General features: G+C 44.3%; 1 protein-coding gene across 1 annotated transcript in view; it reads right to left on the bottom strand.

Moving 5' to 3' along the window:
* The window catches only part of PTK2B (protein tyrosine kinase 2 beta), a 121,408-nt gene that overhangs the window by 27,418 nt on the left and 78,302 nt on the right, over positions 1-15,688 (bottom strand). Inside the window, 3 exon segments of the mRNA XM_048212225.2 lie at positions 2,930-3,009; positions 4,210-4,297; positions 4,818-4,996. Coding sequence (XP_048068182.1) covers positions 2,930-3,009; positions 4,210-4,297; positions 4,818-4,996 — 347 coding nt within the window.

The following is a 15,688-nucleotide window of genomic DNA, read 5'->3' on the forward strand; positions in this document are numbered from 1 at the left end:
TGTGACTCCAAGCTTATGGCAATTGAATGAATGAGCTTTGAAACTAGGGTTGGATGAAAGAGTTCCAAGGATGGGGATATTTAAATAAACCTTAGTAAAAAAAAAAAAATTGGGGTTGGCTAAACGGAAGGGGAAACAAATTTTCAAATGAACACTGAGGAATTAAAGTACACGAAAATAATAGCAATGTTAGAATGATGGAGGTGATGATATATGGAAAGTAGAAAAGGAAGTTTGGGGCGCCGGGGTGGTGCAGACAGCTGAGCATCTGGCTCAGGTTGTGGTCTCAGGGTTGTGGGATTGAGCCCTCTGTTGGGTTCCACACTCAGTATGGAGTCTGCTTAAAAATTGTCTCTCCGGGAGCTTGGGTGGCTCAGTTGGTTAAGCACCTGCCTTCAGCTCCCAGGGTCCTGGGATCAAGTCCTGCATCAGGCTCCCTGCTCTGTGGAGAGTCTACTTCTCCCTCTCCCTCTGCCTGCTGCTCCCCCTGCTTGTGTTCTCTCTGCCTCACACTCTCTGTGAAATATATAAACAAATAAACTTAAAAAAAATTATCTCTCCTCTCCCTCTGCCTCTCCTCTTTCTCCCCCGCCCTCTGGAATAAATAAATAAATCTTTAAAAAAAGGGGGTGAGGGGAAGTTCAGGGAGCACACCTAGGTCATTTCCATCTCCTGCAATCCAGCCCACTCCCTCTATCATTGGTTGCCCTTGAAGATAGTTACAGTGTTACTTTTCATAAAGGTACCAATCCCTCAGTGTGTCATGATCTGTGTGTTTCTACTGTTTGGAGCAGTGGAAGATCTTTGGGATGTCTGGGAGAACCAGTCACCACCACTTATCGGATGTACCAGTTTCCCCAGAGACTGGGCTTCACAGTCTTCTGTGCTGAGCCCCATCTCAGCTGCTATCAGTGGGCATCTGATGATCCCCAACCTTCCTCAATGCCTTCACCGAATGAGGCTGCACCAGCTAGGAGAAGCCCCATGGGATCTGGCTGGCTGGTTCTGTGACGCCTATGTCTGCCATTCTGACTGGCTAACACTAGGTGGAAAGCAAGGCACGGGCAGGCACAGGCCCATGACTGATGCCCAGATAAGACCGGCAGAAGGTAAGGAAGCATCTATGCAAAATCCAGTTGACTATGTTTTTCTTCTAAAAAGCAACAGAAATATTAACTCATTGCCAACATTTATAAATTAACTATGAGACAAAATGTCTTTTGAAGTAAGCTGAGTATTCTTTCTCTAATCTTTACTTATTATCAGTTACTATTCAATTACTCTTGGGGTACACATTCACTCTGAGTTTTTAGGTCACACTGTTCTGGGGCTCTGCTGGGAGTGGGCAGTGGTCCTGGGTGTCTCAGGTGAAGGGGAGACTACTTGGTTCCTCACCCTGGGAAGGTAGCATGTGGTCCATGAATTTCACATTTTAATTTAGAGGGGGACATATAGATAAAATATTTGGCATTTACAGAGCACTTCCAAGCAATCAATAAAAAATTAATTAGGTATGATCCCAACTATATGACGTTCTGAAAATCAAGGCAAAATATGGCGATAGTAAAAATGTGAGTGGTTGCCAGGAGTTGGGAGTGGGAGGGATGAAGATGTGGAGCCCAGAGGGTTTTAGAGGAGTGAAGCTACTCCATATGGCACTGTAATGGGGGATACAGGACAACATATCCTTCTCAAAATCCATACAATGCACATCAAGAATGAACCCCAATGAAAACTACGGACTTTGGGTGATAACCATGTGTCGATGTACATTCATCGATTGTAACAAATGTACCACGCTGGTGGGGGATGCTGGTAGTGGGGAGACCGTGCATGTGTGGGGGCAGGAGGCATATGGGCAAGTTCTATACCCTCCTCTCAGCTTCACGTCGGATTTAAAACTGTTCTAAAAAAAATGTCTATTAAAAATAAACAAATAATAAATAAGGGTAAAGAGAAAAAAAGTTATACAAACAATAAATAATCACTGAATATTCTGTCCCTATCGTTGTAAGTACTTTAAATACATTAACTCATTAATTCCTTACAACAATTCTATAGGGTTACTACTGTTATCATCATTCCCGTTTTACAGAAGAAGGAATGGATGGATAAAACAGGTGGTGAAACTGAACGGTCTGCTCTGGTCAAGAAAATGCTAGGCACAGCTTTAACCACACCACCCTCCTCTGCCCCGAATGCTTCGACAGCCAAGAATAAGGCCTATTTCTTAGACTATCACTCAGTCTTCCATGCTTGGGTCCAACTGACCTCCCCTGCTCATCTCCCACTACCTTCTGGTCTGTTCTTTTCTTTTCACTGATCCCTTAGCCTGGAATGCGCTCTCTCCACCCCCAATTCCCCCCATTGTCTCCGGATGGGATTTATCCTTCCTGGGAAGTTCAGATCCTCTCTTCCTGATCCCTCAGGCAGAATTAAGGGCTTCTATATATGTGTATGTTTGGCACCTGTTTTATTTTGCCTTGTGTTATAAGCAACTGTGGACACACCTGTCACTTCCCAGACCAGACCCGGAAGTTTGAGGGCATCTCTGCATGACTTGCTAATTCTATACATATTTATCGATGCCTACTACAGCTGGAGACATAGCAGTGAACAACACAGATGGAAACCCAACATTCGAATATCTCCCAGGACCTTGCCTAGTGCTCAAAGAAACATTTACTGAATGGCAGATAGATGGAAGAAGCAGGCAGTCTGGAGGCAAGGGCTGTGGCAGCCAAAGGAAGCAGGGGACCAGAGATGGGGCTGGCCCTTCTATTCCAAGGACCAGATGGCAAGCACCTTGCACTCTGTCAGCCACCATTTGTCACCCCCCCTTCATGCACCCACTCTTGTTTCCCACCCTGGAGGCAAGTCCAAGCTGGCCAAGAACTCCAGTCCCTGGAGGGTCCTTGAAGCCACATACCTGAGCTCCAGACAGCCTAGTTGCAGGGCCATGCCCTCACTGACCTTGCTGGCATAGCGTTGCATGTAGTCATTCCGTAGCTGGTGAGGAGAAAGGCCAAGGTTGAGAGTCACGCCCTCCTTCCCCATTTCCCTGAACAGAGGCCCCAGGAGATGGTGGGAACTTTGAATATAATCCTGCAGCCCCAAGATGTCTCTCTCTCACACACCCCACCATGCAAAAACGTGTAGCCAAAAAAGAGCAGAGGGGGAGACCCACCCTCTGCTCTGCCTCCCTCTAGAGCCTTCTAGAATCATGCCTCCAGAGGCCAAGGCCTTCAGATTTTTGAAAGTGCTTCCAGACACATTCTTTCATGGCTTTATGAGGCTGGAGTTCGGATTCTCCTCTCCACTCTTCACTTGAGAGATAAAGAAACTAAAATTTGGGGATGAGCCAATCATTTATTCAAAGTCTTGTTGATAAGTAGTGACAGATGTCATCCACTCTAAAGTCAGAGTTTGGCTTTAGGTCCAGCAAACCAGGAGGGAGATACAGGTGGAAGCAGGGACCAGACAATCAACAGTGGCAGCAGGCTCACACGTCCTCAGCCCTCACTGTGTCCCGTCCTGTGCTAGGCACACTACCTGCCTTATTACAGCCAGTGACGTGTTACAGCAGCTCCAAACAGCTCATGAAAGCCAGGTATTAAATCTTCTGAAGTCTTTCAAGTTGTATGATATCATACTGGTAACTCGAAAAATGCCATGGTGGGGAAATATTTACACCATGGAAACTGGCACGTGCTATAAACCAGAGATTCTTTTCTTCAGAGAGCCGGTTCGTCAGCATCCTGCTAATGATATAATTTGGTCCTCACAACAACCCTCTAAAGTAAATATTATTATCATCTCTATCTTCAAGAAAAGGAAAGAGCTTCAGGTAGGTAAGTTAAGCCAGGGGAGGAATCCTGGGTAAGTAGGTGGCAGAGTGGGCTAGAAGCCAGGTGTGTGAGAGTCTGTGTGCTAAGACTACCAATTCTCTTTGGACCTGCTTTGTCTGCTCACCACCAGGTCTCCTGGGCAGTAAATAGTGACCAGCAAAGTCCAAAAGGAGCTGTGCATATGGGGCGGGGTGAGCCAGCATTCAGTGAACCGTGAGAGAACCAGGGTTGGAACCTCTGACTAGGGACGGAGGCATCTTTTCCTAGACTGGGACCTTCCAAATCTGAGCTTTGTCTTTCTCTCTCCCCAGGTGAGGATGAGTAATAGGACCCTGGGGACAGGAAGATAAAATACTTCTACCTGTTGGTAAAAATAAAGTAGCGTTGTCCTGTCTTCTTTTAGGCTTTCCATGAAGTCCTCTGGCAAGTAGCGGATTTGAAGGTCATACCTGGGACAGGAAGTTCAGACTCTCTGGTTGACACAGGGAAGCTGGTCATGTAAGGGTCTGCCCATGAGGCCGATGGCCACCCATTCAGGACTTGCTTCTTCTTTCCCTCCTCTGTTGTCAGGTGGAGGACCGTGGAGGACCATGGAGGCCAGCAGGTGGTAGTCAACACCAGTCCTGACTCTCCAACTCTTCCCCCTCATGGCAACTGTTTTCCTTAGGTTTGCAGATCAGTGCCTGACCTGGTTCTCCATCTTCCCTGCCCTCCTTCTCCATAATACCAAGAGCATCCTGCCTGGGGATGTTCCTGATATCTGTCCTGGGAGGGGGATGTGCTGTGAGCCCATGTTAGGCCTTGGCCAATACATGCATTGGATGCTGCAAGAGGACTAGGCCTAAAATGGCACTCAGATTTTCTAGAAGATTCTCAGAGGTTAGGAAGTGATCCAAGGAAGGACTTCCCAGAGCCTTCCCACTCCACACTCATCTCCCCCAACTCAAGAGCCCAGGGCTCTTCTCCTACCTCCACTCGGCTTCCACGTGCAGACACTCGTACTTGTCCTGCACCTCCCCCACCGTCATCTGTGGGTGCAGCCAGTGGATCTCATCTGACTTCATGTGCTTTAGCCTTAGCCCATAGCACTCAGCCAGCTGGATGTTGGGCCCGATCCGTCCGCTCATCAGGATGGAGGCAATGACATCCTGGGGAGGAGAATAGAGAGCCATGATTCAGGAATGCCCCCTTCTAGATTCCCACAGTCCTCATGTGGCCCCCAGAAGTATGATTCGCTAGGGTGGGGTTCCATCTTAACTTCTCATTTATCTCTGGTTCTTTAGCACTTAGTGCTAGGCTCAGTGCACAGTGGTCTCTATCTGATAAATGGATAGTTTGGTAAAAGACAGAGAAACTGAGAGGAGAGAGTAGGAGCAAAGCAGAAAATGCAGCGGAGGCAAAGAGCACAGATTCTGTGCTTCTGTAGCCCACCCCAACCAAGCCAATGAATAATTACTGAGCATCCGCCATGTAAAAGCACCATCTGAATGCCTTCCAATTTAGCCAGCATTGCTGAGGGTCTGTAGTAGGCATTCCAGGCACCTTGCATACATTACCATTTCATGGAATCCATACAACACAGGAAGGCAGTGTTACATCCCCATTTGGCTGATGACCAAACTGATGTGCGTTACATAGCTCATGGAATTAAGCCGGGGTTTTGAACCCAGAGCCAGGGGACTCTGAGGATTTCTACTAGGCCAAGCTGCTTCATGGGATGCTGGGGCTGGGCAAGGCAGAAGGGATGAGACTCACATTAATGGATTAAGTGGCCTACTTTCCACATAAGAAGCATGGCCACAGGAAACAGAGTGTTGACAAGAAATTAGGAACCCTCCTATTCCTGCTTTCTTCTTGATCAGAAATCAGCCTGCCCATGGCCTGATGCCATCATTTCCTGGCCTCGAGCCAGAGCTGGATCAAGAAGAGGCCCACTGGGCAGCTGCCTGGAAGCCCATCTATGAGGTCCCACCTAGTTCTGAAATCATGTTAGTTTCAGTTTAGTTCGGGTCTCTCATACGGTTGCACATGTGATTGGTAAATTGAGCCCACTCCCAATGGAGCATCAAAGGCAAATTTTTAAAACTCCTATTTTCACTAATAAAATGTTAAACTCCTATTTAAATAGTACTGTTTTAAAGAAATGCCAAATTATTGGTCTGCCTGGGCACCCACATGCATTGGTCCAGCTCTGCCTCCTGCCAGCCCTCTTCAACTCTATGCCGTGATAAAGCTAAAAGATCCCTTCCCCATTAGGGAAGCAAATGCCCATCAGAGTGAGCAGTCAACTCTTGCTATATGAGATAGATAGGGAAAGCACAAGTTAACAGCTGTAACAAATCAGTGCAGGAATCAGAACTGTGGTCTTGGGATGGGGAAGAAGGCTGGGATCAATGGGACCTACAGCAAGAGGGACACAGATAAGAGGCAGAGCTCACGACTGTGAAGTTGACCATTTTGTCATTATTTCCACCCATTTCTCCTGCCAATGACCCTCTTCATTGCTCTGTCCACTCATATCATTATATTATGAATCCCTCATGTCACTCCCGAGCCCCACCTGGAGTCCCAGCCTCTGGTGTTTTTAAATGTAGAGGCTTCCTTGCCCCAAATGAAACTTACTGTCCTATGTCTAATTTCTCCAGGACTGGAACCCCTATAATTACTGGAAATTTCAAACATGTATGAAGTTCAGTGAAGTCAAAAGAATAGCATAATAAACCCCTATGTACACATCACCCAGCTTCAAGAATTACAAACACTCAACCATTCTTGCTTCATCCATTCTGCCACTGACTTCCCCCCGCCCCAATCGCCACCCAACTATTACCACTTTTTACAGTTCTTTTAAGGTAAAATTTATAGACATTAAAATGCACACATTTTAGCTATACAGTTTGTGTGTAATCCACATGCCAATAATTAAGATACAGAACTTTTCAAGACACTCAGAAAGTTCCCTCATATCCCTTCCCAGTCAACCCTCACGCTCATGGCAACCCTAATTCTAGACAACCAATTTTCCCTCCCATTTTTGCTTAGTTTCACCTGTTCTAGAACGATATAGATGGAAACATTTAATGTATATAATTCATTCCCCTGTTTCTAGATACCTGGGCTATTTCTTATTTTTTGCTACTGTGAATAAAAGTACTATGACCATTATTGTACAGATCTTTTTGTGTACATATGTTGCCATTTCCTTTGGACAAATACCTAGGAGTTGTAATTACTGTGTCAAAGGTAAATGTATGTTTAACTTTCTAAGAAGCGGTAAGATCATTCTGTTTTATATTTCCATTGTTATATATGAGATATCCATTACACTACATCCTCACCAACATTTGGTGTTAGAAGTCTTTTTAATATTAGTCATTTTGATGGTTATGTATAGTATCTCATTGTGCTTTTAATTTGCATCTCCCTGATGACTAATGATATTGAGCATGTTTTCATCAGGCCATTCATGTATCTTCCTTTGTGAAGTATTTGTTCCAATCCTTTGCCCATTTTTCTGTGTTGTCTTTCTATTATTGAGTTATAGGTGATCCTTATAGATTCTAGATAGAAGTACTTTGTATGTGTTTTATAAATACTTCCTCCAGGTCTGTACTGTGCCTATTATTAATTTCCTTGTTAGTTTCTTTTGATAAAGTCTTATCAAAATTTTCTTTTATGGTCAGAGCTTTCTGCATACTGTCTAAGAAATCTTTGCCTGCCTCCAAATCATGAAGATATTCTCCTATTTTCTTTTATAAACTTTATAGTTTTCACTTATCCTTTTAGGTCTGTGATCCATCTTGAATTGATTTGTGTGTATGGTGTGAGGTAGGGGTCAAAATTTACTTTTTTCTCTTAAAGGTCTATGGTTGTTCAGCAGTGGTTGTTGACTTTCATTTTCCAGTTGAATTGTCTTGCTGCCTTTGTCAAAATCAATTGGCCATATAAGTTTAGATTTATTTCTGGACTTTCACTCCTGATCTATTGATCTTTGTTTTTACTCTGCCAGTTCCACACTGTCTGCATTACTATAGCTTTAGAGGAGATCTTAAAGTCAAATAGCATAAACCTTTTACCATCTCCTCTCCAAGATTATTGTGCTATTCTCGGTCTCTGCATTTCCATATACATTTTTGAATCAGCTTGTCACTTTCTATTTAAAATGCCTGCTGAATCATGATTGAGATTGTGTTAAATCTATAGCTTAGTGGGGGAGAATTGACGTCTTAACAGCGTGGAGTCTTCCAATCCGCAAACATGCCAATATCTCTCCACTTAATTTTACTCTTCTTTAATTTTTCTTATTAGTGTTTTGTTCTTTTCAGTGTATAGTTTTGCAGGTCTTTTGTTAAATTTATTCCTAAATAGTTTATGTATTTTGATGCTTCTGAAAATTAAAGAAAAATTAAAATTAATTTTCTATTTCAGGGTTCACTCCTTTGGTGGCTCCCTCTTCTCCAGGATTTTCCTAAATCTTCTGGCCTCTCTGTCAGCCCTAAATTCTATCCTCCAATGCCTCAAGCCAGTAAGGGGCAACTGTCTGTCCTTCCCATCCCTCCGGGATTGGAAAGTGCCCTCAGGCAAAAAGCCAGAAATTTGCAGTTCTGCTCTAAAGAGCAGGTTTCCCTCCAGTCTGCTAGTTATGGTCACTCTCCAGGGCTTTCAAGACCATTTCCTTGTTATTTTGTTCAGATTTTACCATTGTCATCTGCAGGAAGATCAGTCTAGCCAAGTGATTCCACTATTTTTGTTATCTCCATACAAAATAGTGAATAAATGAAGAACATAAACTAAATGAATAAAAAATAAATAAATGAATAAATCTGTAGTTTCTGCAAATGGAAGAGGGTTAGGAGGCAGACACCTGCCTTTAGAGCTCCATTGGACATTCTGGTGCTTTTGTAAAAACAAAGAAAGCTTTGAAAAGCAAAACAAAACCCTGATGTCCTTTTCTACTTTTTTGTCTCTTACTTTTTCCTCCCCTTGGAGCACACGGTAGGACCAAGGCCAAAGTCGAGAGGTAGAGGGGTTGGCAGTGGCTGCAAAGCCAGGAACACAGCAAAGGAGGAGGTGGGGCCAGGGGCAGAGATGCTGGAGAGGCGAAGATAATGTTTATCTACAGGGAGCTTCAGCAAAGGAGTAAATATATTAAAGATGATGGGAAATGGGCTTCTTAATGATGGAGAAAGTACTTGAAATATGGAGAGGAGAAGGCTTGAGTGGACCCTTAGGTGAGGGATTGGAACTGAAAGAATTGGTGAGAACTCATGGTTTTAGAGAGCGGGAGAGAGAACCTGGGAGCACAAGTACACCCAGGAGTGGGAGCATGTACCATTGAGAGTCTTATGTGTACTGAAAGAGCTTGAGGTCAATGACACCCAGATGGTCATTTGCATACCAAACTTTGAGTCTTAGTTTCCAAATACCCTTCTCCACTAAAAGGACCCGGGGGGGGGGGCTCCTGGGTGGCTCAGTCAGTTAATCTGACTCTGGATCTTGGCTCAGGTCATGATCTCAGGGTCGTGAGATAGAGCCAAGTGTCAGACTCTGCACTCAGAGGGAAGTGTGCCCCTTCCCTCTCTCTCTCAAATAAATAAATAAATAAATAAATAAATAAATAAATAAATCTTTAAAGAGAGAGAGAGAGGATGAATCCAGGGATCCTTGGAGAAATGGCTGATTCCGGGGCTGGGGCAAAGAAAGTACAAGATAAGCCTGGAATATCTTTTTGTCCTAGAAAAAAAGGGAAGTGTTTAGAGGATGTTGGGATATATAACAGGGAAACAGTATTAGCTTAAAGGGGCTGGCACAGGACAGATCTGGGACATCTAAGTATAAAAATATCTAACGATAGGAATACATAGGAGACAAACTGAGGGTTGCTTGAGGGGAGGGGCGCAGGGGGATGAGTAACTGGGTGATGGACATTAAGGAGGGCACGTGATATAATGAGCGCTGGGTGTTATATAAGACTGATCACTGAATCACTGTACTCTACCTCTGAAACTAATAATACACTATATGTTAATTAATTGAATTTAAATAAATAATAGTAAAAAAATAGAAATAAAAACTAAAAACAAAAATATATAATATAATCATAGGAATGGATTACATTCCACTGAATAAAACAGAATCTGAGACAGACAGATAAATAAATAAATGGGGCAGAAGGGAATATTCTTCATTACAGTAGAATGCCATCTAGTAAATGTAGTAGAAGAAAGGATGGAAATGGGAAATCACCATTTGGCAATAAACTCAGTGTTGGTTGGTTCAGGCATGATTCATCAACGGATGACAGAGCTGGAGGGTGGAGGTCTGATGATGAATAGGATATTGACATAGTCTCAGTGTATCTTCCCTCAGATTCTAGTCATACACACACACACACACACACACACACACACACACACACATACCTGGCAGACACAAATGATCAGGTTATCAAGGTTAACATCATCGGTCGTAGAACATGTAAACAAATCATGCCTCCCACCTTGATGTACCGAGAAGAGTGCAGCATCATTTCTGAGATTCCTGCCAAGAGTTCATGGCCAGGTCTAGTTATACGACCCAGGGTGAGGGGTCTTCCCAGAGACCTATAGAATAAAAGGTCTGTATTCTTTTTTTTTTTTTTTTTTTGGTAACTGTTACCTATTTTTTTTTAATTGATGTGTAATTAACATAACATCATATTAGTTTCAGGCATATAACATGATTCAATATTTGTTCACACTACGAAATGATCACCACAATAAGTTTAGTTACCATCCAACGCCACACATCATTACAAATTTTTTTTTCTTGTGATGAGAACTTTCAAGATTTAATCTCTTAGCGACTTTCAAATATACAACACTGTATTATGGACCATAGTCACCATGCTGTACCTTACATCCTATGACTTATTTATTTTATAGCTGGAAGGTTGTACCTTTTGACCGCCTTCACCCATTTTGCCCACTCCCCACCACATCTCCCCTCTGGCAACCATCAATCTGTTCTCTGTATCTATAAGGTTGGCTTTTTGTTTTGTTTTAATTTGTTAGATTTGTTAGATTCTACATATGAGTGAAACCATACAGTATTTGTCTTTCTTGAACTTATTTCACTCAGCATAATACATTCTAGTTCCATCCATGTCATTGCAAATGTCAAAGTTCCATTTTTTTATGGCTGAGTATATATACCACCTCTTCTTTATCCCTTCATCTATGGATGGACACTTGGGTTGCTTCCATATCTTGACTATTATAAATAATGCTGCCATGAACATGGGGATGAATACATCTTTTCGAATTCGTGTTTTCATTTTCTCCTGATAAATACTCAGAAGTGGAATTGCTGGATCATAGGGCGGTTCTATTTTTAACTTTTTGAGGAAGCTCCATACTTTTTTTTCCAGAATGGCCACACCAGTTTGCATTCCCTCCGACAGTGTGTGTGTGGGGTTCCCTTTGCTCCACCTCCTTGAAAAGGCCTCCTGTCTTTCTGCCCAAGGAACTCTTCTGCACTGGAGGGGACCACAGAGACATGACGACTAAATGCAGCCTGTGCCCCTGGGCCAGACAGGAAAAGTAGACATTGGAAGAACAGTTGGTGAAATCTGAATGGCTATTCTGATTCAGAGGGTAAGTGTCCCAGCAGTTCTGGCTTTCTCCTTTGTATGGCTGCAGGCTAGTTATGTAGGAGAGTGTCCTTGTGGGGGAATAAACACTGGAGTATTTTGGGTGATGGAGTAGTGTTGCTGCAGCTTGCTTTCAAATAAATCAGAAAAAGATTAATGACAACGGACATGTGTGTGGCCAAAAAGACAGAGCTACTAAATATGGCATGTGATAGATCTGAACTGAGAGAGGACTTAACTACCTCCTTTTCGACTTCTAACTTTCTAATTAAGTTCTAATTTCTTCCCAGCTCATCTCCACTCCCCCCCCCCCCCGCCCTGGTTTATCTCTTAACTCAGGCAAAAGGCCCTGTGGGCAAAGCATCCCACGATGGGAATGGAAACACAGAAACTACCCCCCTCAAGTAACAGGACCTGCCCTGAGCCAGCCAGACCCCATGACTGGCCCCAAGACAGTGATTCACTTGACCTTCACGGCCTACCTGCACAGTACCCACCCACCTTGCCCCACATTTTCCTTACATCAACCTAGACGTATTTTCAGCACTTTGGAGGCAGTCTTTGAGGTGCTAGTCCACTGTCTTCCCATGTTGGCCTCACTGAAATAATAAGTCCCTTCCATGTTTTGCCACCACTGTTTCTCTGCCTTTGGATTTTGTCAGCAGGTGGTGAGTGGCGAAACCTGGTCTGTGTGGGGCCCCCGTGGCCAGGTGCTCCTGTCCCCCTGCACGCCGGCTACACAACTCCTGGGGGATCTAAGTGAAGGCACTATGGGAGTTCTTCGTCCCGTTCTTTCAACATTTTTATGTTTGAAATAATTTCAAAATAAGCAGAGAGGTTCTGGTGAGGGCAACCTCCAGGCACATGAGAAGTAAAGGGACCACATCAAATGAATGAGTAAGATTTCTCTCAGGCCAGACAAAGTCTTGCCCTTTCTTTTCCACCCAACAGTCCCTGAGAGGGGACCGGACTGCATCCCACTCTTTGATCTCAGGTGGGTGACACTGTCCAGGGCACAGCTTGTGGAGACATTTTCCTCGGTTACTTTCTAAAAAGCAGCCAATTTCTGTTGTAAGGGTGGAGGAGTAATTTTAGGTCCTTAGGGTAGAAATTCAACAGATTTTCAGAGAAAGATAGATTTCATCTTGTGGTAAGGAAGAAGCTGGGTGTTTTCTAAACATAAAGTGCGTTGTTTGGGAGGCTGCCTGGTGCTGGCAGATTCCTACGGGGGGAGCACTTTTCCCAGAGGGGCAAACCAGAAGCTCCTTGAGAGAGGCACCTCCATCTACCACCACCATCACCTCCCTGGTTACTAATGAAAGTATGTTATATAATAAAGAATTTGGCTGGTCTTTGTCCTTGTTCCTGGGGTGGGAGCCTCTGAACCCTTGTGAGATCCTCGGTGGTAGTGTCTTTGTGGTTCATGGTGGGCCTCTTGGACCACACCTGAGTTTATGCTAATGAGGTGAGTTGGTGGTGGTGGGGAGACTAGATATTCTTAGGATAGGGGCCCGCTTTGCTGGAAGGGTCAACTGTGTGATTAAAGGTTCGAGACTTAGAGCCACATGATATCAGCCTGGTTTCCAGGGACAGGAGGAGAGCTGGAGGTCCAATTACACAGTCAATGTTTCAACCAATCAATCCATCAACCGATGGCCTACATAATGAAACCCCAATAAAAACTCCAGTTCACGTGAGCTTCCTGGTTTGTGATGCACATCGACGTGCCTGGAGGGTGACGCGTCCTCAGGATGTGAAAACTTCATGTTTGGGGCCCTCTTACACTCCATCCCATGCATCTCTTCAGTTAGCTGGTCCTGGTTTGCATCTTTTATAATAAAACTGTCATCATCGGGATAGCACTTTCCTGAGTTCTGCGAGTCATCCTAGCAAATTAACGAACCTGGGGGGTGAGTAGCAGGAACCCCCAAGGTGGTAGCCCATTTGGTCAAGAAGTACGGGTGGTCTGGGAAGCCTGGAGCTTGTGACTGCGTTTTGAGGAGGGGTGTCCAGTGGGGCCACTGGGCTCTCAATCTGCCAAGTCTGTGTCAGGTCCAGAATTGCCAGGTGTCAGAACTGCACTGCCAAGTGTGCAGACCCTTCAGGCTCAGGTGGGGAGAAACAAGGCTGCCCACCACGGGGGATGCAGAGCACACACTTTGGAGTCACACAAATCCGGTTCTGATATACAGTTTAGAAGGATGACAAGCTCCCTGAGCCGGTCTCCTTCCTGCTGTTCACCACAGAAGGCTTCCTTCACTCAAACCATCAGCAACTTCCTATGACGTACTCACTTTGCAAAGCACTGTGGGGAGCCCCAGTGCACACACAGAGCCCCCCGGACTCAAAGAGCTTCTATTTCGGGTAGGAGGAAGAAAGTGGCTTCACTTGAGGGGCCCCAGAGTAGGGGTGGGGAATCAGTTTAAAAGAAGAGGAACTTGAAGGTCTGACATGATCTCACGGTGGGGGCTTTTGAATCAGCCCTGCCCCCCTCCCTTTACTGCCTTTCCTCTATGCTTCACAAGGTTCCTGGAGCAAATGGTGGGAGCAGCAAAACCAGCCCTCTGCCCACGGCTCATAATTGTCATTAATGAGTCAGTATTTCTTTCTCTATTAATAAGTCACTTTTTAGGAACAACAGTTTGAAATGTTTGCCTAGTCACTAAATTGCCATATATAACATAACAGAAAAAAAAAACTGTCTTAATTTTATCACTTGTTATTTAGATAAGCCCAGGATGTATTTTTTATTTTATTTTTTTCTGCGATAGGTAAACCGTTACCTCTGCCCATGTGAGGGTGACTGAGAAACAAGTCCTCAGTCTGCTCCTGGCCCACACCTTCTTGCATGAAGTGGAATTTCCACGGCTTTTCCTCCTGCTTGGCTAACATTGACTTATTTGCTTTATCAAATAGTGTGAAGACCCCAAATCAACTTTGCCCCTCGATTTTCTGGCATTTTCTCCTATAAGTCAGAAACAAAGAAGGGACAGGACTGAATGCTGTCCCAAGTCCAGGATCATTTATTTCCCCAAAGAAAAAGGTCACCCAAGCAATCAAATACTCAGGCCACTTTCCCTCTCCGTTATTGGTAGTCACATTTTTTCCCCTATCTGAAATAGATTGTTGTATATAGTATGAGGTGCAGCTTAAAGTTAACTTGTTTTCACAAGGGTGTCTAACATTCAGTGATTATATGTGTTGGGCTGTTTCTTGTGTCTTTTTCTGTTCCTTTGATCTAAACATCTATCTTTATACCTTAGTCATGGTTTTTATCACTTCTTTAGTAGTCTCATGATTTTCTCAGGTTCACCTATTTTTTTTTAAATAAAACACCTACTTCTGTTGTTGTTGTTGTTTGAACTTATTAAATATATTCATGTTAGTGGCTGGGTTTTTAGAAACAACTGAGTTGACAGCCTGGTGCCCCCATCAGAATTGCCCATGCCTCGTCTCGGGTCCCTTACAGGGGGCAGCCCTGACAGGGGGCAGCCGGTATCTGGTGACTGGTCACTTCAGGGGCTCAAGGCCCTGTCTTTTCATCAGAGCACCAGAACTCCCTGTGGAGCTCACAGCCCACATCACAGCCCACTCTCCCCCTTTGCCCAATCCAGTTTTGGTCACTTCCCTAGGTGAGTTTCATGAGAGTACCCACTGACCCACCTTAAGCAAACCCACAGTGCACGGTCGGCTTCGTGGGACCCCACCCAGGGCACTGGCCTTCAAACTGCTTTCCCGGCTTGATCTCACTCATTCTCCTTACTCTTTGTTCTAAGGAGGGCACAATGCTCTTCTTTTTTTAAAAAAAAGATTTTATTTATGTATTTGAGAGAAAGAGAGAGAGAACACGAGTTGCGGGGAGCAGAGGCAGAGGGAGAAGCAGACTCCCCACTGAGCAGGGAGTCCAATGTGTGGCTCAATCCCAGGACCCTGAGATCATGACCTGAGCCAAAGGCAGACACTGAACAGACTGAGCCATCCAGGTGCCCCTAAGGAAGGCACAATGCTTCTCTTTTTAAAGATGACTGAATTTACAGTTTTAATAAATTAAAGCCCTAGTTTGACAAAATCCCGCTTAAATTCTATTTATAAAGTCTCCACTTTGAGACTGAGGGCAAATTTAAACAGATGACTTTTGTTGAACACTGCATTGGCTCTCATTTGCTGCGTGCTAGGCTAAGATGCAAACTCTTAAGCCTGAGGCATAAAA

This window comes from Ursus arctos, unplaced genomic scaffold, assembly GCF_023065955.2.
Source record: "Ursus arctos isolate Adak ecotype North America unplaced genomic scaffold, UrsArc2.0 scaffold_11, whole genome shotgun sequence".
NCBI classification, from domain to species: domain Eukaryota; kingdom Metazoa; phylum Chordata; class Mammalia; order Carnivora; family Ursidae; genus Ursus; species Ursus arctos.